The sequence below is a fragment of the Zalophus californianus genome, chromosome 1 (genome assembly GCF_009762305.2).
Source record: "Zalophus californianus isolate mZalCal1 chromosome 1, mZalCal1.pri.v2, whole genome shotgun sequence".
NCBI classification, from domain to species: domain Eukaryota; kingdom Metazoa; phylum Chordata; class Mammalia; order Carnivora; family Otariidae; genus Zalophus; species Zalophus californianus.
This window is the reverse complement of record NC_045595.1, coordinates 184,049,983-184,074,125: the sequence shown is the minus strand read 5'-3', so window position 1 is coordinate 184,074,125 and position 24,143 is coordinate 184,049,983. Positions and strand designations below refer to the sequence as shown.

The following is a 24,143-nucleotide window of genomic DNA, read 5'->3' as shown; positions in this document are numbered from 1 at the left end:
TTCTGTCTCATTTGCTTCCTTTCACATTTTTGAGAATTGGCAAAATTGCCTAATAATTGAGGTCACGCAAAACAAATTACAAATTTGATGGCTTTATAATTCTGGGGGAAAAACATGTATCTCTTTTCCTTAACTACTTCAGACTAACTCAGTGGTTAACTTGATGTGATATTACATATTATTCCCAGTATGCAACTATAGCAAGTAGAAATTGCTTAATTTATTATTTTAAGAAATGTTTTTATTTTTTAAAGATTTTATTTATTTGAGGGGGAGGGGAAGGAGCAGAGGGAAAGAGACAAGCAGACTCCCCGCTGAGCATGGAGCCCCCATGTGGGGCTTGATCCCACCACCCTGAGATCATGACTTGAACCAAAATCAAGAGTCAGAAACTTAACTGACTGAGCCACCCAGGCTCCCCAAGAAGTGTTTTTAAATTTCTTGTTATAAACAAATTAATTCACAATTAATGCACACGTTGGCAAACAGCATGTTAATGTGGAGGCACCAGATATGATGATCCAGATAGGAGTCATGTGTGATGTTAATTTTAACAGAGTTTAGATCTTACATACCTTCATGTACCTAGTACAAGGTTCTCCCCAGAGCAGATACTCAATATGTGAATTTTGTTTAATTAAATGAATAAATGGTAATCCAGATATTTCATAGAGAGTAAGATAGGCATTTTATATGAACTTGTAAATTAGCATGTTATTTTCTAGATCCAAATATAAGGTACTTTAGGGGAACCTGAGTGGCTCAGTCAGTTAAGAGTCTGACTTCAGCTCAGGTGGTGATCTTAGGGATGGAGCCCCATGTGGGGTTCCCTGCTCAGCGGGGAGTTTGCTTCTCCCTCTCCCTCTGCCCATCCCCCCCTCCTGCTCTTTCTCTCTCTCTGTCTCAAATAAATAAATAAAATCTTTTTAAAAAAGTATATGTAGGGGCACCTGGGTGGCTCAGTCGTTAAGTGTCTGCCTTCCATTCAAGTCATGGTCCCAGCGACCTGGGATGGAGCCCCGCATCTGGCTCCCTGCTCAGCGGGAAGCCTGCTTCTCCCTCCCCCACTCCCCCTGCTTGTGTTCCCTGACTCGCTGTGTCTCTGTCAAATAAATAAATAAAATCTTAAAAAAATAAATAAAAGAAAGACATGTATCACATGACCTCACTGATATGAGGAATTCTTAATCTCAGGAAACAAACTGAGTGTTACTGGAGTGGTTGGGGGTGGGAGGGATGGGGTGGCTGGGTGATAGACATTGGGGAGGGTATGTGCTATGGTGAGCGCTGTGAATTGTGCAAGACTGTTGAATCACAGATCTGTACTTCTGAAACAAATAACGCAACATATTTTAAGAAAAAAGAAAAAGAAGAAGATAACAGGAGAGGAAGAAAAGGGGAGTATGTCAGAGGGGGAGACGAACCATGAGAGATGATGGACTCTGAAAAACAAACTGAGGGTTCTAGAGGGGAGGGGGGTAGGGGGATGGGTTAGCCTGGTGATGGGTATTGAGGAGGGCACGTTCTGCATGGAGCACTGGGTGTTATGAACAAACAATGAATCATGGAACAGTACACCAAAACAAATGATGTAATATATGGTGATTAACATAACAATAAAAAAATAATAAATAAATAAATAAAAATTTAAAAAGTGTATGTTACCACTAAACTATAGTGTTAGTTTTATTTTATTCTGCAGTTTATTTCCTGTACTTTCTTGTTTCCTAGCAATTCTGTGAAGTATTTTAAGTTAGAAAAAACACTAAAAATTGGATTTAGGAGACATTAAGTTTTTATTGCTAAATATCTGTACTATCTTGGCTAAATCATGACAGCTATAAGGGTTTTCGTTTGTTCACCTGTAAACTCATGATTTTTATGTAGATTTCTAAAACTTTATCCATATTTTGGGAGCTGCAGACATATAGCAGAAAAAGCAGTTGACTAGAATCAGAAAAATTAGCTTGAAATCTCAATTTACAAAGCTCTGAATATTGGAGAATGAGAAAGAGCTTTCAGAAATTTAACATGTAATAAACACAAAATATTTCTAAAAGCATTGATAGACAATAAATATCAAGGATGTCTCCCAGAAAAAGAGAGAGAAGGAGGAAAACCAAGAAACAGATTCTTAACTATAGAGAACAAACTGATGGTTACCAGAGGGGAGGTGGGTGGAGGGATGGGTTAAATGGGTGATGGGGATTAAGGAGGGCACTTGTGATGAGCACCAGGCATTGTATGGAAGTGTTGAATCACTATATTGTACATCTGAAACTAATATTATACTATACGGTAACTAACTGGAATTTAAATAAAAACTTAAAAAAAGAATATTTCCCAGAAAGTTGGAAGGAAAATGACAAATAATTAGAAATTAGGAATGAAAAGAAACTTAATGAATCAACCTAAGAGATCCACTGCCTAACAGCAATTCCAAAGGGCAGCAGACAATGCAGAGATTGGCATTCTCAAAAAATAATTTAAGGACATTTCCCATAATGGAGATAAATGATTCTCCTATTTGCAAGGCCCCTCAAGTACCCAGCATAAGGAAGAAATAAACAACAAACAAAAATGGACAAGCTACTGCAAAGCACGTCAGAGTAAAACTTCTTTACTTTTGATGTTTTTTAAAGTTCTATTATGATGTGCTTTCTGGAGACAAGGCTTCTGTTAACAAGGAGATAAACCAGAAAAGAGGAAACCATGAGATTTAGGAAATAGGAGATCCACCAAAAACAAGTGATGAAAAAAGTCTGAGGTCTAGAGAGAAACCATTCATTTTGGGATAAAAACATGGAGTATTCAACGAGGAAGATATCTGGAAAAACCGCAGGCCATTGGAATATTAAATAGGATTAAGCATTTAGGAAGTTTAAAAATGCAATTAACTGTAGAAAATAAACAATCTCATACAAAGAAAGAATAACATGTAATTGCAATTATAGTATTTCACTTGGCTCTGTAGAAGATTCACCTAGGGAAAATTTGCTTTGTCATGCCAATATAAACTGTTAATTCAACAAAGAATGTGCTAGGAAGAGAATGGGTAAAAGAAAATGTCTAAAACTGACAAATCAAGAATTATTTGTGGATGTATATTATTTAAAATAGAAAACTATCAGAAGACACATCTGAAAGAGAAAGAAAAGTCGTTAAGGGATGTGGGTTCAAGGATAGGAAGATGAATTAGGACCCCCTTGTTTTTGTTTAAAGCTTTTGTCCTATTTGATTTTTTTTTTAGAAAATACGTGCATCTGTTAGTGTGATAATAATGGATCTAGGATAAGAACTAGCAGAGCCCTAAAATATTGGTGACCACAACAGTGGTGTTGCATAGGAGCATGGCTGAGCTATTTAATTTCTGCGTGCTCAAATGTAGCTTATAGCCACAACCTCAACAACCTCTCATAACCTCTGTAATGTTGGAGAAAGTATAATTAATTTGGGACTGTTTCTATCCTAGAGTACTGAGGCAGACATTAGGCACTGTTGCTTTTAATAATGGCCCCTTCCCAAGAGAGCGGTAATGAGGATTAAATGAGTTACTGTATGTAAAGTGTTCAGAAAATTGCACAGCATACATGAAGTGATAATAAGGGCTGGTTATTAGTATCAATACATACATTTGTAAAAATGCACGTGCCATGATGGAAATTTTGTTTGGTCTTAATTGTGAATCTATGTAATTAAGAATGTAGAGGGACAGAAGAATCAATGTTGCCATCAATTCATAATTATTTGTCAAGATTTCAAAACATGAGGCAAAATATGTTTTGGGGGTTGCTATTCGAGTGGATATAGACAAACACACTAATTTGTCCAAGATTTTTTTTTAATAAGAGAGCATATATTTTGTCTCTTTTTAAGCAGAATTATAACCAAACTTTACTTGGAAGTAGTATTACAAAGTAGAAGACTCTATTATGCCTGTTTGAAATGGCTCTGGGATTTCTGATATTCCATGGCCAGATTTTAACTTAAATTGATACCTACATGAATCTGATAATTATTCAGTTTTAGGATTTTTAAATTTGCATTGAGCTTTGCTTCCATTATACTACTGTAAATACAGAAGTCTAATCCTTAAAACAGACCTGTGGAGATAGGGGATATTATTTTATTTTTAGTATGTAAAATGGGGACAAACGATATATTTTAGACATTATAAATAAAATTTACAGACTTTTTTTGGTACTCAGAAAAAAACAGATAAAGTTAATTTCTTTTCTAATTAATAATTACTGCTTTCTAAAAGATTAAGAATGCTACTAGTATGTCAGTAGCTCTCACTTATTCCCTGACTTTTTATGTATCAATAAACTTCTCTTCAAATTTTTTGTCACTAAAGATCTACATGGATTATATGTATATTTCAGACATTTAAATATTCTTAAACATGTTAATTTTTTTCGTATTCGTAAAATCCCATATGCACTTCCAGAAGTAAAAAACAACGTACTCTTTTCAGGTGCTCCTTTAAAACAATCATTGATTACAATCCAACCTCTTTGGAATGATGTGTGTCTGACCACACAAAGTGCTGTTTTGAAACCCCATCTTACTTGTTCTCGCAACAAAGGTATATACTATGAATGTTAAATAATCCCCAATATTTATGAAATGCTTGGTTAAACAGGAAATGGTCTACTTTTCTAAATAATGGACAAGTCCACTTTAATAACACATCACCGTGCCACCCGAGAAATTGCTCTCCATTCGTAGATCAGTAAAAGAGAGACTGAAATGTTCTCAAATCTTACCTGGCTTTATAATATTGTGACTGATGATGGTAAGGAGAAAAGGAATCGAAAAGGAATACTTATACCATTTAGATAAGTATGGCATATGGTTTAATCAGCAAGTACTATTCATAAGAGATTACCATTCATTGACTAGATCATGAATAAAAATATTAATTTATGTGTATGATCTGAGATCCATGGATTCTACTTTGTTGGGCCAATTTGATAGTGATGGTCCCAAATGGTTTGAGTAGTAGAGCAGATGTAGCAACAAATCAGCTTGCAGTGAAATTATACTCTTTGTATGGTCAAAAAAGAGAATTGGGAGGGCACGAATATGAATTTCAGTGAACTGGTGATTTCCTTTTGGGACTGTTTCATGTTCCCTCCAAAGTGTTTTTGAGAATTGTACAGATTCCTCTGGGAAGCTTTTCTTCTTTAAATACACGAGTGTTAGGGGAAGAGAGAAAAGTCTCACTCGCCAGCTCAATGAAGTGAAACAACATGTACTACAAAATAAACATCTGGTACATACAATTTTCACAGTCATTTTGTGATATTGTGCAAAATATATAGACCCCTCAAATAATATCTGATATATACATTTACCCAGCAACTAACTCATATCAATGATTTATTTGATAACTGCTTTGTATATCCTCTATGTTGCTTAATATTTCTATTTTATTTCTAACAGTGTTCTTGCTGCTATATCCAGAGTTACTAAACTCCAGATATACCATAGACAATTTACATTAAATATGTAAAAATGTTCCTGAGCAGATAGACCATCTTACTTCCTTCTGAACTGAATTTCCTCTAATATAAAGATTTTATCAACTTAATTTCATATGATCAGAGTAAAGGGAATTCACACACACACACACACACACACACGCACTTATTCACACATAGTCGCACATATGGACACAAAATAAATTTATTGGTAGTTTCATGTAATACTTTGCACCTCAGAGCTGAGATCTTTATAATTGTTATCAAGCAGACAAAAACCATTTTTTTCCTATTTAATTTTTCTTATCACTTCCAGAGGAGGTTTTAATGAGCAAAGAAATGGTCAATATGCAAGTGAAAGAGACAAATAGCATCTTTAATTCATATAGTAGAAAAAAGGTTCCTGACTAATCAAGAGTTTACTGAAACAAAATATCCAGAATGACTTCCTTTGATACTAGAGTTCACAAGCAGTTATAGTTTCAGGAACAAAATTATTCAGAAGATTGTTTTCCAGTCACATCACATTAATGTGCTGCTTTAATTAGTTCCCTTGTAGAATATAAAGATAATTTTATGAGTTCATTACCTCATAATAATTCATCTGATATGCTTAATAGCAGAAATCTGAATACTGATTAACCTAATGAGGAAAAATAAACAGAAATAAAAAATGTTTTAAATGCTACATTTAGTCTTAAATGTATTGTTATTCAAGTTCTCTTAATTCAATGCTCCAACATGATTTATGCATTGGAGATATATAATTTTCAGGAAATCCATAAAAGACAAAGAGCAAACCCTATTAGTGTATCTAAACAATGCAGTTGTTTAGACTGGGTGAGCACAAGGGAATACAACTAGGAGGCACTGGCAAATGAGGGTACCCATGAGAAAGAACACTACCTCCAATTCCTCCTTTCATACCGAGGAACTTCCTTGGTATTTATGGTATTAAGAAATGACCTTTACAACTCTTGTGCTAGCTAAGTTTCTGGAAAAGTATCATACCGGCTCCCTCACCATCTCACCACCAATGGGCTTTGATTTGTCCTTTAATCTCAGTTCTCAGGTGAAAGATAAGAGAAAAATGAGAATGAGTCATCCATAAGACTAAAATAAGTAAAATAAATATTAAATTATTTATAAAGATGTTATTCATTTTGGTACTTATTCCAACTGTTTAAAACCTGAAATTGCGTAAAGGGGAGATAATATTGGAGAAAATTATTTCTATGAAAATAGCGATGCTGCTTCTAAAGTAAAGTAGCAGTTTATTATTTTATACAATGTGAAACGTGTCTGTTGGATTAGTCTCTTTCTAACAGTCATCTGTAAGATTGTAATGATACATAAGACTTCTCCGTTATCTTTAACTCCAATTGCCTCAACATGCGCACGTGCGCGCACACAGACCCACACACAGACCCACACACAGACACACACACACACACACCCCCCTATCCACAGCCCACAACCTAGCAGTCTATAGAGAACTGTGCTAATAAGAACTAATGAAAAGAACATAATAAATAGGTGCTGTTACACGACCTCTATTACATCATTATCTGATTCAATGGGTTATAAGTGATGTATTTTATTCTTCGCCTTTATCTAAAGTTGCAGTCAAATTCTCTCAGATGTGTAACTTACGTGTTTATATTTAGAACTACACTTACAAATTCTGCATGAAACATTTATATATTTCCAAAGCAATCATTCTTAGACATTCATAATATGAATTATTTCCAACACATCCAATTAGTTAATTTTTACTTTAATGCCAGTGTATGCATGCATCTACTTAAAACATGGTTCATAGATAAGGTAACAATAAGTCCATGCAAACACAATCCTGAGATATAAGTTGGTAATTATGATTGCATTACTCTTGTTAAGAGTTTGCTTTCTGTTGTTTATAAGACTACCAGCATAACCAAAACAAACAAAAACTACAGATAATTTTGAAACCCAATACTTGCAGATAGTCTTATTTCCTTAATATTTAGTCAAATATTAAATCTCTAAGATAATATTACATTATCTGTCTAAACAAGTTAGCAATGTCACAGTTTCAGGTTGAGAAAGCAATCTTTTTATATTAAAAATAGACAACAAGAAAACATGCAGTGTTTATGTTAAATTTCTTTTCCCCAAAGAGTTGACTTGAGCGAGATGACCTCCCAGCTGGAGAATGAAGTCTGGAAAATGAGGACCAGAAGTTGTAGTGGTTGTTAGCGGGAAGCAGGGATGAGGAGATAATTTTACACAGGTGGTTGATGATTGATGGAGGTGGAGGCATTTTAGGAGGCACGGACAGTTAGTATTTGGGAAAGAAAACACTCTACCTGTGTAGCCCAGCGAATTGTCATCATTATCAGAGGTGGGGATTGGCGTCCCGTTGTCGTTCCCCCTCTCTAGGTCCTCAGGGTCTGTCGGAAACAACACCAGAGCTGCTGATGGGGTCACAGGAGTAAGGGTAGTTGCCATTTCGATCACAGCATGTCCAGACACAAGTAAATCCACATGTGACAGAAAAACACACAGGGACAACACACAGCACACTTCCTCCTTGTCCCTCCTGCAGCATACTAAGCCGCATGGACGTCTCAGCATCCTGGCTTACAGTTTCTACTCCTTCTCCTTAATTTCCCTAATTCTCGGCTCTGCCTGCACCTTTGCTGCACTTCAAAGCTGGCGGAGGGCTCTGACTGCCCTCTGTGAGGCCGCCAGCAGGACTGAGGGAGCATATGGAGGAGCGAGAGGGCAGGGTGGCTGAATGCTAGCATTGCTAATTTTCCACCTTATTGTTAATCAAAGCTATTGACTGTGATCACTCCCCATCATCGCTTCATCTCCTGCCAATTACAGGCTCAAGGGACTGTACCTCATATGGGGGGGGGGGAAGGGAGGGTGTGGGGAAAAATAGGGTCTTGTCAAATAACAGGGTGGATGATAAAAATGTCATACTTCTCCTGAGCAACAGTAAAGAAAGCAGTGTGCATCATCGCATCCTTCGGAAGGCGACAATTTGTCATCTTAAAGGACGGAGTTAAATTTACTGAAACGAAGGCATAAGTAAAACAACACTTAACTTCGGACATTTCGGGTTGGATATTTTAAAAGCTCCCCAATTGCTCGAGATTCTATATCACAACCGTCCAGATAAGTATTTTCCTTCCCTTACTCTTGTTTGTCTTGAATAAAAGGAATGCTTTTTATGCTTTTCGCATTGTACGTGGATTTTCCTATGGAGAATTTTAGAAATGAGGCTAAGCACAGTGACACTCAAGTTCTAATATCCAGAAACTGAGTTGCAGCCTAAATACATACAGAAGCCCAACGACACCACGACTAATTTCCCGAGTGCTCAGTTACGGTGTATGTCATATCTATGTGTGTTCGATAAATATGAGCAGAGTATCTAGCTTCTTGGCTGATGGCAGACACAGACACAATAAAAGCCAAAAGCCAAGTGTGTACCTCCTAAATCGAATACCGTAGAGTCATAGGTCCTTCATGTTGAGGGGTTCTGCAGGCTTTTTATCACCTTAAACAGCATCTACAGAGAATTTCTCGGTCTGAGCAGTGAAGGGTCATAGCTGTTTACTCCAGGAAAAAAGTATGTCTCTTATGATTGAGGCAGTGAGTACACACAGGTAATGCCCCTCCAGAAACATCACAGGGGTCATTAATTCTGTGCTCCTGCTAGTTTTTTAGCTAGGTTGACACATTTCGTCTTACACACAGCTCTTCAGGGATGATTTAGAAATTTTTAAAAGAGGATACAAAATCTAATATGAGTCACTTCGTGGCTTTTTGCATGTAGTGTATTTATCAACTCTATCTCCCTGCCTCTCCTCCCCAGCTCATGTGTCATATAATTAACCTGATGTGGCTCACATGAAGGAAAAAAAAAAAGGTGCGGATCTGTGCATACTAAAAGGAAATGCTCATTATTGCTCTATTCATCCTTGTCTTTCTAGTGACGGCTGTTGTCATATTTTTCCTTAAAATCAAGTCTGGAAGTGGTATAGCAGGAAAAGGGTCCACTTTTGACACCCCACCCCCCGCCGCCCCCCACCAAGCCTGTTAACTTATTTGTATGCATTAATTGTTTAAGGCAGTTTTAAGTCACATCAATACGAAAGAATGGGAAACAGGCATTTTTTTGTGTATTTTTCCCCAGTGTTAGCACAATGTTCTGCCACAAACTAAGTAACCTTGCTCAAGTAACTAACCAAATGAAAGAGGTTGATACAGGAAGATAAATAGAAGGTCCTGGTTCAAATGTATTAAAAGGCTTTTAAGTAAACCTCCCCTGCTTACACACAACATTGTGTTAAAAGATATGAAGCATTTAGGGTCACCTTAGTTTTTCAGAGTAATTACTTTTAGTTACAAATGCAGCTTTTCGAAGGAAATACTACCTTTAATTTATGATGGAATATTTTATTTAATGTACATGCATACATTTGTAATTACTCTGTTAAAAATAAAATAAAAATCTGTCCACATCCACAATGTGAACTCAGTTTGACTATACACTGTCATAACTTTTGCGTGCTTTGTTATTGAATGTTCCCTGACAATGAGGATATTACAAAAGCAATAGCAATGAGGAAAGAAAGTTCATTATCATTTCAAACTGGATACTTAGAACTGTTTTAAAGTAGAATTTTTCACCCATGTCTAACTTATCCTGAGTGTTTTTAAAATTTGCTTTCCTGTCCCCACCCATCACCCTTCTGACCCCTTCTTAAGCTCAGGAAAGAATAGACTTTGCATTAATCAATGAATCTTACCGTATCTATGAAGCACATTCTATCTATTCAGTACTGCCTTTAATTAACAATATGCTAGACCTAAGGAACAAAAGATGCCATTTTTGCTAACTGCACTCATTTTCTCTTCTCCCTTCATGTCAAAAGTTAATTATAACGGGAAATAACCACTTGACTCATTGCACATGAGCTTTAGGACTAATCCAAAAGATATTTATTTAAACTTTGTTAAATAGTATTGATTATGCGAGCCATGGAATAGAACACAATGAGGCAAGAGATTATTTAATGCTTACAATGTCTGAAGGAGGGTGGCCTTCTTGTACCCCAAGATTGAATTTAGGGCCATCCAGACTTAAATTGACATACGTGTGGCTGCAATTGATGAAAGCTACCATCACATCTAGAATTGCACTGTCACTAAGGGTGCTGGGTTCTAAGTGCCTGACTCCCCCATTAGACTGAATTCCCAAGGGTCAGGTAATCTGTCTGCATCACATTAGTACACACATCACCTTACACTGTACCTACAACATTCTACAGGCTTAGACAGTTTTTTTTTTCCCTTTAAGATAATAAACGAATTAATGAACAGATGGTAACCAAGAATGCATATCTCACTTAACTAATAGACTCTCAATCTGAAACAACTTGAAAATACAAAAAAACTTGTTATAAATTAACTCAAATGCTAATGTACTCCCTATATACCCAATATCTGTAAAGGCAAAGAAAGCATTTTTTTTTCCAATATAAAAGGAAGTCTTAAATCATAAAATTGTAGACATTCAGGGTTGGAAACATGTCAGATGGACCTTCACCACAACCTTCCATCAGATATACAAATTATTCTGAATTCAGTGGTCATTTGGCCTTTAGTGTTTTTCAAGGCAACCAATTTCAATTTGACAATCAAGACCTTTATTTTATGTTAGATTTAAAAAAAAAAAGGCTGTTTTCTAGATGCTAATTCTAATTAGCATTTATCAGTTCCTTTGGAGCCCAAAGGAACTGATACCTTATCTATGAAAGCCTGTTGCCCTCCCAACCTTCCTTAAATACTTGTGCTTCACAGGACTCTAGACTTTATCTTTTTGTTGTTCAACATACTCTGTGTAGATATCTTCACTGAGACTCATGACTAAAACTCTTTTTTTTTTTTAATAAGATGATGCAACTTCCACATTTCTTAATTGGATGTTCTACCAATGACCGAATCTTATGTCCACTGCTTATTTGACTTATGAGGATGCCAAGAAAGCTCATACCTTCTCTCACCAAACCCTGGGAACTCATCCTGTTCCCTTTCCGACTACTCCTTTCCTATATTCCCTGTCTTATTAAGGAAGTCATCATTGTACTATATTCTTAATATTTTAGAATTCAGTGAGATGTTAGTATCTGGGGTTAAAACCGAACTCTTGCCTGTAGACTGGTTGTTATAGATTTTGCTACACCATTTATTTTTATTTTTATTTATCTTTTTGGAGTCGGTTGTGTGCCAAACTTAAAGCTATAAGATTTTATATTATATATTTATAAAATTATGCATAACCATATAACATACATATTATTTATATAAGACATAAAATGTATGATTGGGCCCCCTTGTAACAGTCTTTCACAGATTTAGTAAAGGTGACACCAGTAACAAAAAGGAATAAAGATCTATAGCTTCCAAAAAAAAAAATCAATAGCTTCCTTTACAATGGAAATTATGTCTTTTAGGAAAACTTGTCCTTAAATATAACATTTATTAAAGGTGATAAAACTTTATTTAATGGTAAATTAAGTATAAATTTGAAGTTTTTTAATCTGCATAATACTACTTTGATTGAGATTTCCCCAACACCTATATCAAATTATAATGGAAACTCTGAATTAGAAAAGTCATTGTACTACAATCTCTGATAAAATATTCATTCAGACAACCATCATCAATGGGTACTAAATCTATCAGGTGAAAAATTGTAGGAGACAGCATAGTTCACAGTGTCAAAGTATCACCCCAGAGATTATTTGCTAACTGCAAAGGGGGAAATATACTTCTATAATGGGTAGATCTGGCAGTCCCCACTTGAACTCAGTAATCAAGCTTAGTATCCAGCAATGGTGGGGAAATAAGAGTGGGAAGCCGATCGTGTAATACAATATACGGCATCACCTATAAAGCATCCATGCTAACAATGCTTGCTCTGAATTCAGTCAAGACTTAAGACCCAACTTAAAATCTACCAAAAAAGAAAATATATATCCCTCAGCATACACATGTATAATAATTGATTGGTGAATTATCTTTAACTTACTTTGAAATGGTTTAGGAAAAGTATATTGAGAGGATTAAAGCAACTATGGCATAATATTAACAATTACTCATTCTGTTATGAAAAACATTCCAAAAAGTTTAGAGGACGGTAGATGAAGACTGAGTGGTCTAAAGCTTTCTTTACAATGTGCAGCAGAAATTCACATGATGACGCTTCACTATCATTGGTGACATCATTACAATAGCATCAATATTGTACCACATTCAACCCACATTTCTCTAAATTGTTCATCAGGCTATGATAGCCATGGTTACACTGTGGAAATGTAGAGGCCTAAGAGAAGATTCTGTTGTTTAAATTCAATTTCATTTGTTTATTTTTAATTTTTAAGTTGGGTTTTAAATTCACAGTCAAAACACTGGAGTTTTCATCTGTGTCCCTTCTTTCTGTCATATTCAGCTATGTAAATATACGTCAACAATAATAGCTTCTTCCTTCTGCCTTACTGTAATGTGTCAAGATGGTTTCTTTACAGATTTGCATTATCACTGTGCAGGGTTTTGGCATTAATTGACATTTTGAAGATGACCATTAATAAAAGATTAGGGGAAAGCAAATGAATATAAACTACTATCAATACGAGAATTGTGTTCTACAAATTGGATCAATTCTCATTGATTCTTTCCTACTAATCAAGAGGAATGCAGGCAATGGGTACTTTAAATGGAGTACTGAGAACATTTAATTAGAAACCCAGGCAATGAATTACAGAATTACATACAAAAACTATGTTTGTGAAGTTTTATATCGGTGTCACAATTTTACAAGATCCAACCAAAGTTAAATTTCAAACTTCTGCTTTAATCATATGTGGTTAACATAATTGTGGAGGCTACAATATTATTTGCCCCATTCTTCTGAATTGGAAATAAAGGAAGAAATAAGAATTATGTTATAGAGATGGAGAGGAAAAAAAATCAGTATGTGTTTTTAGGTAGTACCTACTTAAAATAATTCAGAGAATCAAGTAAATAAAAGATTCATTTACAATGAGGACTGAATGACTTTTTCAGAAATCTATATTGTATAGAACATTGCATTTAATACGTATCAAGTTTTAAAATTGTGCTACAAAATGTTGAGTGAAGCCAATTTTTTTAAGCAGCAATATGGTAACAGATAGAAAACAATGTATTACAATTATTTCCAATTTTGCTATTATAAGGAAAATCAAGGTTGCTTCCTTATGTTTCTTTCAAAAATAAAAGAACCATGATTATAATGATCCATGTGAATAATGACTGTGAAAAAATGTTTCTAGATAAAATAAACCAAAATGTTAAAATTGACATATGTATGTATTCAAATAAATTTTTTTGTGAGTGAATGATTATTCCTAAATTTGAAGACTTTATCATCCAACACTGTTGAAAAAAAAAAAAAACAAGAAATTCAGAGTGGTTTGGTATTTGACCAAACTAAAAATAGTCTCCATGAGAGAGTAGGTAATTATAACCCATGACCTCAGATGCCAGGATTGTATTAAATGAAAAAGTAGATCTCATACAAAGATCTCAAAATATATACTAATGCTTTTTCTCATTTTCTAGTTTAAGTGATTGGATAACTGAATGAATCATAAGTGAATAATGAGAAGTAAAAACTGTACTGATTATAATCACAACTGTTTACATAATACTTCAGTTTAAAAAATATAAACTATATTATTTTTTAGGTATGTATATTTTCTCATGCAATTCTTACAGGTCTATCATGATCATAGTCATCACTAACTGCATCATCTACATTCCCATTTTAGAGATGCTGAAACTAAAGCTCAGAGAAATTCTTTTGCCTCTGTCGTGCAATCGGTAAATAGTGGATTTGGAATTCGATTCCAAATGATTTCTGACTCCAAAGCACCTCCTCTTTTCAGTATGGCCCATGTCCTCTTTTTACACATCAATCCAATTCTAGGAACTGGTTGGAATTTTAATAGTATATAAGCCTTAGTACACCAGGCAAGCGATTCTTTTCCAGTCGCTGAACCATAAGATTGAATAATTTCACCACTCTGTTTCTGAGCTCTGTTAAGCATATCACTGTGGCTTGTGACACTGACTGTGCTACCCAGGTGCCCCTCCCACATCTTTTTAAATATGTAAATTTGGGGATCAAACTACTGATTAAATAAAATTAAGATAAATTCAGATTTTTTTTTTACTAGTCCGATGTCGTTTATTTAGGTTCATAATTCAGTAATCACAGAACCTTGTCCTGAAGTTCAGATTTTTTAAAAAGATTTTATATATTTATTTGAGAGAGAGTGAGAGAGAGCATGGGGGGGCGTAGCAATGGGGGAGACGAGGGAGAAACAGACCCCCCTGCTGAGCAGGGAGCCCAACTTGGGGCTCAATCCCAGGACCCTGGGATCATTACCTGAGCCAAAGGCAGACCCTCAACCGACTGAGCCACCCAGGCGCCCCATAAATTCAGATTTTTTTGACAATTACTTTTTAAAATGTATTCTTCAACAACAAAGATTTTCCTTTTGGTATAAGTTTGAGGGAACTTAGAACAGGGTCATGTCTTACTCACCGTCATATGCCTGTTAGGCACAGAGTAGCTAATCAATACATATTTGTTAAATGACTAAATGAAACATTGAGGCATAGTTTTGCTGGAGTCAAGAGTTTAAGAAGGTAATTTTTCTCAATCAATGAATATCATTATTTCCTTATTTAGGACTTTGTTATATACTTATCTGAAATTATAATCATTGTCATTAGATATGTTGTCTACATATCTACCTAAAATTATAAGTCTAATTTAAAACTACAGATGTTGGCGAGGATGCGGAGAAAGGGGAACCCTCCTACACTGTTGGTGGGAATGCAAGCTGGTGCAGCCACTCTGGAAAACAGTATGGAGGTTCCTCAAAAAGTTGAAAATAGAGCTACCGTACGACCCAGCAATTGCACTACTGGGTATTTACCCCAAAGATACAAATGTAGTGATTCGAAGGGGTACATGCACCCCAATGTTTACAGCAGCAATGTCCACAATAGCCAAACTATGGAAAGAGCCAAGATGTCCATCAACAGATGAATGGATAAAGAAGATGTGGTGTACATATACAATGGAATATTATGTAGCCATCAAAAAACCCCGAAATCTTGCATTTGCAATGACGTGGATAGAACTAGAGGGTATTATGCTAAGCGAAATAAGTCAATCAGAGAAATACATGTATCATATAATCTCACTGAGATGAGGAATTCTTAATCTCAGGAAACAAACTGAGGGTCGCTGGAGTGGTGGGGGTGGGATGGATGGGGTGGCTGGGTGATAGACATCGGGGAGGGTATGTGCTATGGTGAGCGCTGTGATGAACCACAGACCTGTACCTCTGAAACAAATAATACATTATATGTTAAAAAAAAAAAGAAGATAAGAGATAGTAAGAAGGGAAAAATGAAGGGGGCGGAAATCAGAGGGGGAGATTAACCATGTGAGACTATGGACTCTGAGAAACAAACTGAGGATTCTACAGGGGAGGGGGGAGGAGGGATGGGGGTTAGCCTGGTGATGGGTATTAAAGGGGGCACGTACTGAATGGAGCACTGGGTGTTATACACAAACAATGAATCATGGAACACTACACAAAAGCTAATGATGTAATGTATGGTGATTAACATAATAAAATAAAATTTAAAAACTACATTATGGCAACTCACTATTGCTGATAGAATAATATATTTCTCCCTTCACCCCTCCCTATATAAATATATGCTCTAGGAAATAGAATCTTGTTTAACTTAAATCAAGTGAAGGATTTAGTAGTGAAAGTTTTCTTTCCTGTATGTTCAAAAAAGATGATTTACAAATATCCCCCCATAATAAACTGGATATAAAGGAAAGTGTAATAAATAGTGATAATTTTTAAAACCAAAAGAAGTCATAATATAAATAAATAAGAAAGGTATTTAAAAACTGCCAGGTAGGTGAACTGTATTTTGGTTTGAGTATTTCAGATATAGATATAAATATAGGTATATCCTGATGAATGAATGAAATGCATTTTTCTGAGAGGCTGCTCTTAAAACTGAAGTAATATAACACAAATCAGGAATTAATATCTGGCAATACCACATTCTATGTTTGAATTTTAAAAAAATGCTGTAATTCTGGGAAAAAAAGGAGAATAGCTACATGAAAATATTCAAGTATAATTTTGTTTGAGCTAATTTGGGGTCCATCCAGTTATACCAGCTGATAAAATCTGATTAAATAATAGAAAACTAAACAAGAGCATTAAAAAACAAAGAAATATATATATATGACAAATTCTATTAACATAAAATATACTACTGAATGTTAGGAAGGTAAATGCATTAATGGATAAGCCAGTAACTCAGAAGAATACAAATGTCACAGAAGAAGCTTTTAACTCATTTGAATTCAACTTAATTTGACAAAACAAGATAAAATGCCTTCGGTATGGAAATCATTCTATTGATGGAGAAATGCTCATAATTTTAAAACCATTTGTTTCCAGATCTCTTCCAGTGGAAACACTGACAAAGTAGAGCTCTTAAAAATAATTGGGAAAATTATGCTTCATCATGACAACATGTTTTTTAATCTGACGCCTGAATGTTTGGTCTAAGAAAGTCATGAAAGTTTTCATGGAAATAGTAAGTGATGACTATTCCTTTATATAATCAGAAACTAAGCCAATTGTCCAGTTGAAGTCTGCATTTGTTCAAAATGCTCAGATCAAATCTTCAATAACATCTGATGTGGCAGGTACCTTGGTGGGATGGAATTTAATCTGCAGAGATTTGCTCCCTTGAAATTTATCTGTGAGAGTTAATTTCCGGTCCATTTTACTAGTATTTCTGGCTCTCTCCATCTGTTGACTTTTTTTGTTGTTGTTGTTATTCTCTCCACCCACTCTCCCCTGGTATTCAACTGCTTTTCTTGTGTTTTGCTTAGCATCTGCTACTGTTCCACTCCTTTCCAGTCAAAGCATACGGTAACTTCAACACAGGCTAATTAAATGGTGCTTGAAGTTAGTTAACAGGTGGTGCCCCCAGCTGCCCTCCTTGTATGAACAGATACATCTCACAGTTTAAAGGACAGAAATGGCACAATAGTAATACCTGAATTAATGCAGTATTCCTTCCATACCATTAAACTAATGTTGGGGGATCCAAAAGAAACAGGATCATTCTTCTGTAAAGGGAGAAATCTGGTTTTGGGGTATATGGTCCCATTTGAGATTCTGAATAGAACCTCAGGCCTCTTGATCCTTTAACCAGTGCTATTTTTCTCATGAAGTATAAATTGATTATCATTTCCTCCAGGTATGTTAATAAAGCATGTTTTTGATCACTGCTGCTAGTTCACATGTTAAATGATATTCAAGTAAGATCCACATGATTTGTTAAATTCAAATTATCAAGTAATCTACTTAGCATTTTGGAATTACTGCAACTAAGTGTATATTATTACTTATTTACATGTTCAATATAGTGTAATGTTTAAGAGCCGCTAACTAACTCTGTGACCTTGGACAAGTTATTTGCTTTTTTTTTTTTCTCCATTTCTTCATCTAAAAAATGTGGAGTCATAGTATGTATTTCACGGGAGTGTGATGAGGATTAAATAAGCAAATATTTATAAAGAACTTACTACGGTCCCAGACACCTAAGAAGTCAGTAAATGTTGGCTATTATTATAATTAATTCAAATTAGAAGTCCACTTAAAATGATCATTTAGTAATTCTTCTTTTTCCATTCAATATGTGCCCTCTTTAATACCCATCAGCATCATTTAGTAATTCTTAATGAAAATAAAGTCCTATGAATTTGCCTCTTGAAATGAGAAAAGACACATTCTGCTTCTGTTTCAAAAGCCAATTTGGAGCTGCTATAGGAAAAAAGGTGAAGAAAGTATCAGTTATATTCGAGAGAAAAACTGATTTTGAAAACTTCATTTCTGTCCAGGCATGTTACATTGTCTTTCCACTGCATTTCTTCAGAACTCATTTGAGCAGAATTCCTCACTAAATCATTCAAGAAGTCTTTCCATGCAGACAATTTTATCCTCATGGCAAACTCCTTGAACTGCACACTTTAGTTTTCCGAATTGTCTGGTTTGTGCTGACAAGGATGGATTTACTCAATTTTATTTCTTGAGGGAAAAAACACCACTTCATGTTGAAATTACAGACTTCTTCGCTCTTGGGATAAAGCCCCCCTCCCCTTTCCCCTTCATGCCCAATATTGTTTCAATCTCTGCCTTTCTTTTGCCATTTCCTGTAGAGGGACAGAAATCCCTGGGTGCTTTGGGGAAAGGTGGGGAAAGTCGGAAGCACCTGCAAATCGGGCCTGGGTCACGTGGTCCCGCCAGTTCCTCCCAGCCCGCCTTCTGCTAGGTGTCCCGCAAGTCATGGCTGCCATCCATCTGCAGCCATTACGGCCATCTCCAAGGCAGCGTTCAGTCCACTGCTAAAGAGACAAATTTCCTCCATAGTCTCTTCATTGTCTGCCTTTTCTAACCACAGTCACGGTTTTGCGCTCTTCATTCTAATTGTGCTTTAGATTATTAGGGTCATTTTATGCCTTCAGCTTTCTCAAAGGTCACAGGGATTAGCTGTGTCCAATGGCGGACTAGAGGGAGTGTGCAGGCTTACCCCCCATTCATCCACCTCCATTGATTTTCCCTCCGTGTGAGAGTGGCAACGGTGGTTCTTATTTTACTCTTATTTGGTGTTTTCCTTGTACCCCTCCCCCACTTATCCTTATAGGAAGGCTGTTTGTAGCTATCCTGGTGCCACAAGAGGTTTCAATGAAGCAAATCCACACAGAAAGCAGGGACGGTGCAAGCATAGGGCGCTGCTGAACAAATCAGCTTGTACTTGGTTCTTCCTCTATTGTTTCTGTTTATCTAGCTCAGGGCCATTCAACATTTCCATTCTATAAAGTCCAACTGCACTCTCAAACAGCATTCCCTTTCCTTGCTATTTGTCACTGAGTGTAATCAATCACACACACATTACATGAATTCTATTGATAATTATATATACTATAACATATATACTATGGTTTTTTCTCTGTTTTACTTTGCTGATTCTGACTTACCTTTGTGTTTTTTTTTTTTTTACACACCACCATTACAACATTAGAGTATTTTGATTTGCATTTGTGTTTTTTATGGGAAAATCTGCCGGCTTTTATTCATGCTGGCACTTTTATCGTGAGATATGTTTCACTTACTAGCGTTATTCCAAAAGAGACATTCTTATAAATTAATGTAAATTCTTGAAAAACCTAAGACAATAAAAGTAGCTATTTTAAAGTGTGTATGTATATCCATGTGGGGGGAGTGAGGGTCCTGAAGGGTAAACCCGAAATAACCCCAAATACTTTAAAAGACATTAGGTTATTTATATCATTATTTATATTCAAGTGATAGTGGGGAGAGTTTATTATGTAAAAATATTTTCTGGACACGAATGCTCTTGGCTCATGACGAAGTCCATTCATTACTGTGATCAACAGTTTAAAACACAGGAGGAGGCGTCCTCAGTACTTCTTCCATCTTGCTAGAAGTCAAGCGATTAGTGACTTTCTAGTTGGTGAGATTATCTGCTTGGCTCAGAAGACATATATAATGAATTATGATCTTACTTATTAAGTAATATGCCCTCATAAGTAGAAATGTTTTCCAGAAACTATACTGCACATTCACATTCAAATTTGAAGATATTGCACCAATGAACTTCCTCCTTCTGCAGTCCCTGTTTTATCATTCAATTCATAGTACATTTGTCTGGACATGTGGAAATATGCCCATTTGTAGATTCAGTGGTCTCTGCAATATTGCCTCATTTAACCTTTTCAAGCTTAATTCTTAAAACTTCCCATTAAGAAAGAGGGGAGACAGCCTAGTTGACGAGCACATATTTGATTTTTGTTTCCAATGAGGTAGCTCCTGTGTAGATACTTTTGATCAGCACATGTATGGGAAATGGATGGAGAGCTTAATATAGTAACCAATACTCTTCTCATTGGTCTTTTGTGACCATTTTTTAATAGAGGCCTGAATTTTTAAAGAAACACATTTCCCTGAAAAATGGAAAAGGGAACTGAAGTGCATAGATAGGGAATAAAAATCTGCTGAGTTTTACATATTGCCAGAATTATGGTAACTATGCACAAATAACCTTAGGGAAACATTATAGAAATCATAAATAAATATTTTAACTCTTGCTGATGGAGTAGAGGAAAAATCTCTCTAATCTATAATCTGCAATATTTGGCATTTGAAAATGTGTCCTAAGGCTTCAACATAAACCTTAAAACCATAATAGGAGAGTCACAAATAGCCCTAAAATTCACAATTCATATTTAACAAATGGATGGTCAGTCTCGCATTAGTAGTAAATTAATGTAAAGAAATCAAACTTCTGAAAATATGTATCTTTATCCTTAGATTTTTGAAGAATAAGACTCAACTATTTATTAATATTATTGTTAAAATTTTATTTTTGGACTGTGTATTTCAGTGCTTAAATATAATTATAAAAATTACCTGACAGCCTACTACCTGGTAACCATCATTGCCTGTAAATATAATTCTTCTGTTGGTTATAAAATTGCTTACTTATAATTCTGTACTTCTTAGGGGAAAAAAATGTCTGTTTAATTGTATGCAATTCTGGCAGGAACAAGTAGGTATAAGATGTCATGGTGAATGAGAAACACACAAAATGGAAAATATGCCAAAGTAATTATACAATATAGGTAATTCACCGATCATTATAAAAATGATAATAACGTATTGTGTTTCACAATTTGAGAATAAAGATATTGTCAAACTTTCCATTCATCACATGTATAGTTAATTTACTATGCCATTAAGAGATATGTTATATATTCTTACAAAAAATACTGTATCAGGAGGCTATTAAGTCGTAACAAATGTCATCCTGTCTCCCACTGTAAAAGCTCAAAGCTCTACTGCTTTTGTTGGTGGAGTTTGAGAAGCTTGGAGGCTCTAATTTTATCTTCAGTAAATACTTTTAAGCTAAATTTTTTTTATTTTGAGATAATTGTGTGTTCATATGCAGTTTTAAGAAATGATGTAGGAAGATCTATTCTTTTACCTAGTTTCTCCCAGTGATAACATCTTGCTAAGCTATACTGCAATGTCACAAACAGGATATTGATATTGATACAGGCAAGATCAAAAGCATCCCCATCACTATAAGGGTCCTTCATGTAGACCTTTTCTAACCACATCCACTTTCTTCTCTCCCATTCCCTCCTTAGCCTTTGGCAACCACTAATCTCTTCTCCATATGTACAATTTTATCATTTTAAGAATGTTCTATAAATAAAACCATACACTATATAACCTCCATGGAATGACTTTTCAATCAGCATAATTCTCTTAAAATTCATCCACATTGTCATGTGTATCAAGAGCTCATCCCTTTTAGTTGCTGTGTAGTATTCCACGGTATGGCTATAATAGTTTGTTTCACCACTGATCATGTGAGGTATATTTTGGTTGTTTCCAGTTTTTGCCTATTATGAATAGAGCTGCCTTAAACATTTGTGTACAGATTTTAGTGCAAACCTAAGTTTTCATTTCTCTGAAACGGAAGCCCAGGAGTGCAATTGCCAGGGCGTATGGTAATTAGCATTTAATTTTTTAAGAAACTGCCAAACTGTTTTTCATTGTACCTGCACATTCAGCCAATCAGTTGTAAAAGGCATGCATGTATTCACAAGGAGTAAATGTCTCAGTGGCATTAGGATTAGGTTAAAGTTAAACTTCTGAGAGTTCTTTTCTTTCCTCCTTCTCCCATCCTGACTCGCCCCTCTCCACCCCATCCTTCCTTTTACTTCCCTCTCTTCTCCTCTTTCCTCTCTAGTTTCTTCCCTCCCTCCTTCCTTCCCTCCCTCCCTTCCTTCTTTTCTTCCTTCTTCCTTCCCTCCCTCCCTTCCTTCTTTTCTTCCTTCTTCCTTCCTTCCTTCCTTCCTTCCTTCCTTCCTTCCTTCCTTTCTTCTTCCTTCCTTCCTTCCTTCCTTCCTTCCTTCCTTCCTTCCTTCCTTCCTTCCTATGTATGTATGGAATTGTGATAGAAGGAATGGCTATGTGAACCTAATCTGAGATCAAGAAAGAATAAGTAACATTACAGCTTTGTAGGTCCTTTAAAAGCACTGAAACTTAGTTTTATAGGTTTTTTTTAACATTTAATAATATCATCTTATTCTTCTTATATTAAAAGTAAAGATTTGTATCTGACAGTAAAAACAAAGAAAATGTAGAATAATCTTTTCGGTCCCCCTTTTCTATTGATAGTGACAAGCTATCAATCAATAGCCAAATAAAAGTCACTTAAATGTATTTAAAAAGTCACAAGACAGAAATTTGTTATGTTGTCACTGTGAAGAGCAGTCTATCTTCAAAGGGCAATAATACCTTGTAGTTTATTATGGAGTTCTGAATAAAGCATGTTTGGGACTATGTAATCCAACCAAAAGATTTAAATCCTAGGCTAATGTGTAACTGTACATAAAGACCTGAACAAAACTGCTTATATAAAATAATGTTCTCAAAAAAGCTTGTTACTATCATACATCATAGATATTTTCACATACTGTTAAAAAACTGGTGTTATTATATCAACTTACTAAAAAATGAGCAAGCTGGTTTGGTTTGTTATTGTGAAACTATAATAACCAGTTGACAGTATTTTAGAAAAAAATCAATTGTTAAAAGTTACAGGTAAAGTCACATTGACAAGGACAACAACAACAATCTCAGGAAATTCACTGTAAAAGCAAATACAAGAGCAAAAGGTAGTCTTCATAAATAAGTAAAAATCATCTGTAGTCTCAAACTTTTACGCTTATGGAATCAATAAGAGTTGAATGAAGTTTTCTGATTCCAGAAATACATGGATATAACTGCTCATCACATTAAAAAACTGTATTGTTTTAATGTTTTTATATGAAAAGGATAGGAATGTAGAATTACTTATCATATTAAGCTGGTTATTTGAAATGAGTATATCTACCATACTTGAAAAATCATGTTATAAGATTTTATAACAAACCGTATGTTGATTAATAAATGGTTTGTCAAGTTACCACCATAAAGGATGATGTAAGAACAAAAAAAAAAAACATGTTTCCCAACTGACCTGATCAATTTCTGTGATAGAGATTCAAAGAATATTGATGGGGGTCAGGCAGTGGATTGTCCTGAATTTAAACCACAACCTTTTATTTGATAAACTCTGACAGCTTAGGAGATACAAAGTTCAGGTCACATTGGCATTATTTCCCTAAGAGTTAGATAAAATGAAATAAAGCACAGTAAAATAAAAGGAAATAAAATAAAATGAACACCCTCGTGGTGTTCCTTGAATGAAATGGACAATGACTGAGATAATGATATGTGGGTAATTCTACTATAGATGATGCAATTAGAGATCATTTAATTGGTAAGAAGTCATATTTGGTGTGTTGTGCTCAACTTCTTAAACCTTTGAGAATACTTCAAATGGACAAGGTCTTTTTAA

The 24,143-nt window shown here is 35.2% G+C and overlaps 1 protein-coding gene across 1 annotated transcript in view; it reads right to left on the bottom strand.

Moving 5' to 3' along the window:
* Positions 1-24,143, bottom strand: part of ROBO1 (roundabout guidance receptor 1) — a 1,115,645-nt gene that overhangs the window by 486,055 nt on the left and 605,447 nt on the right. Inside the window, 1 exon segment of the mRNA XM_027585188.2 lies at positions 7,835-7,918. Coding sequence (XP_027440989.2) covers positions 7,835-7,918 — 84 coding nt within the window.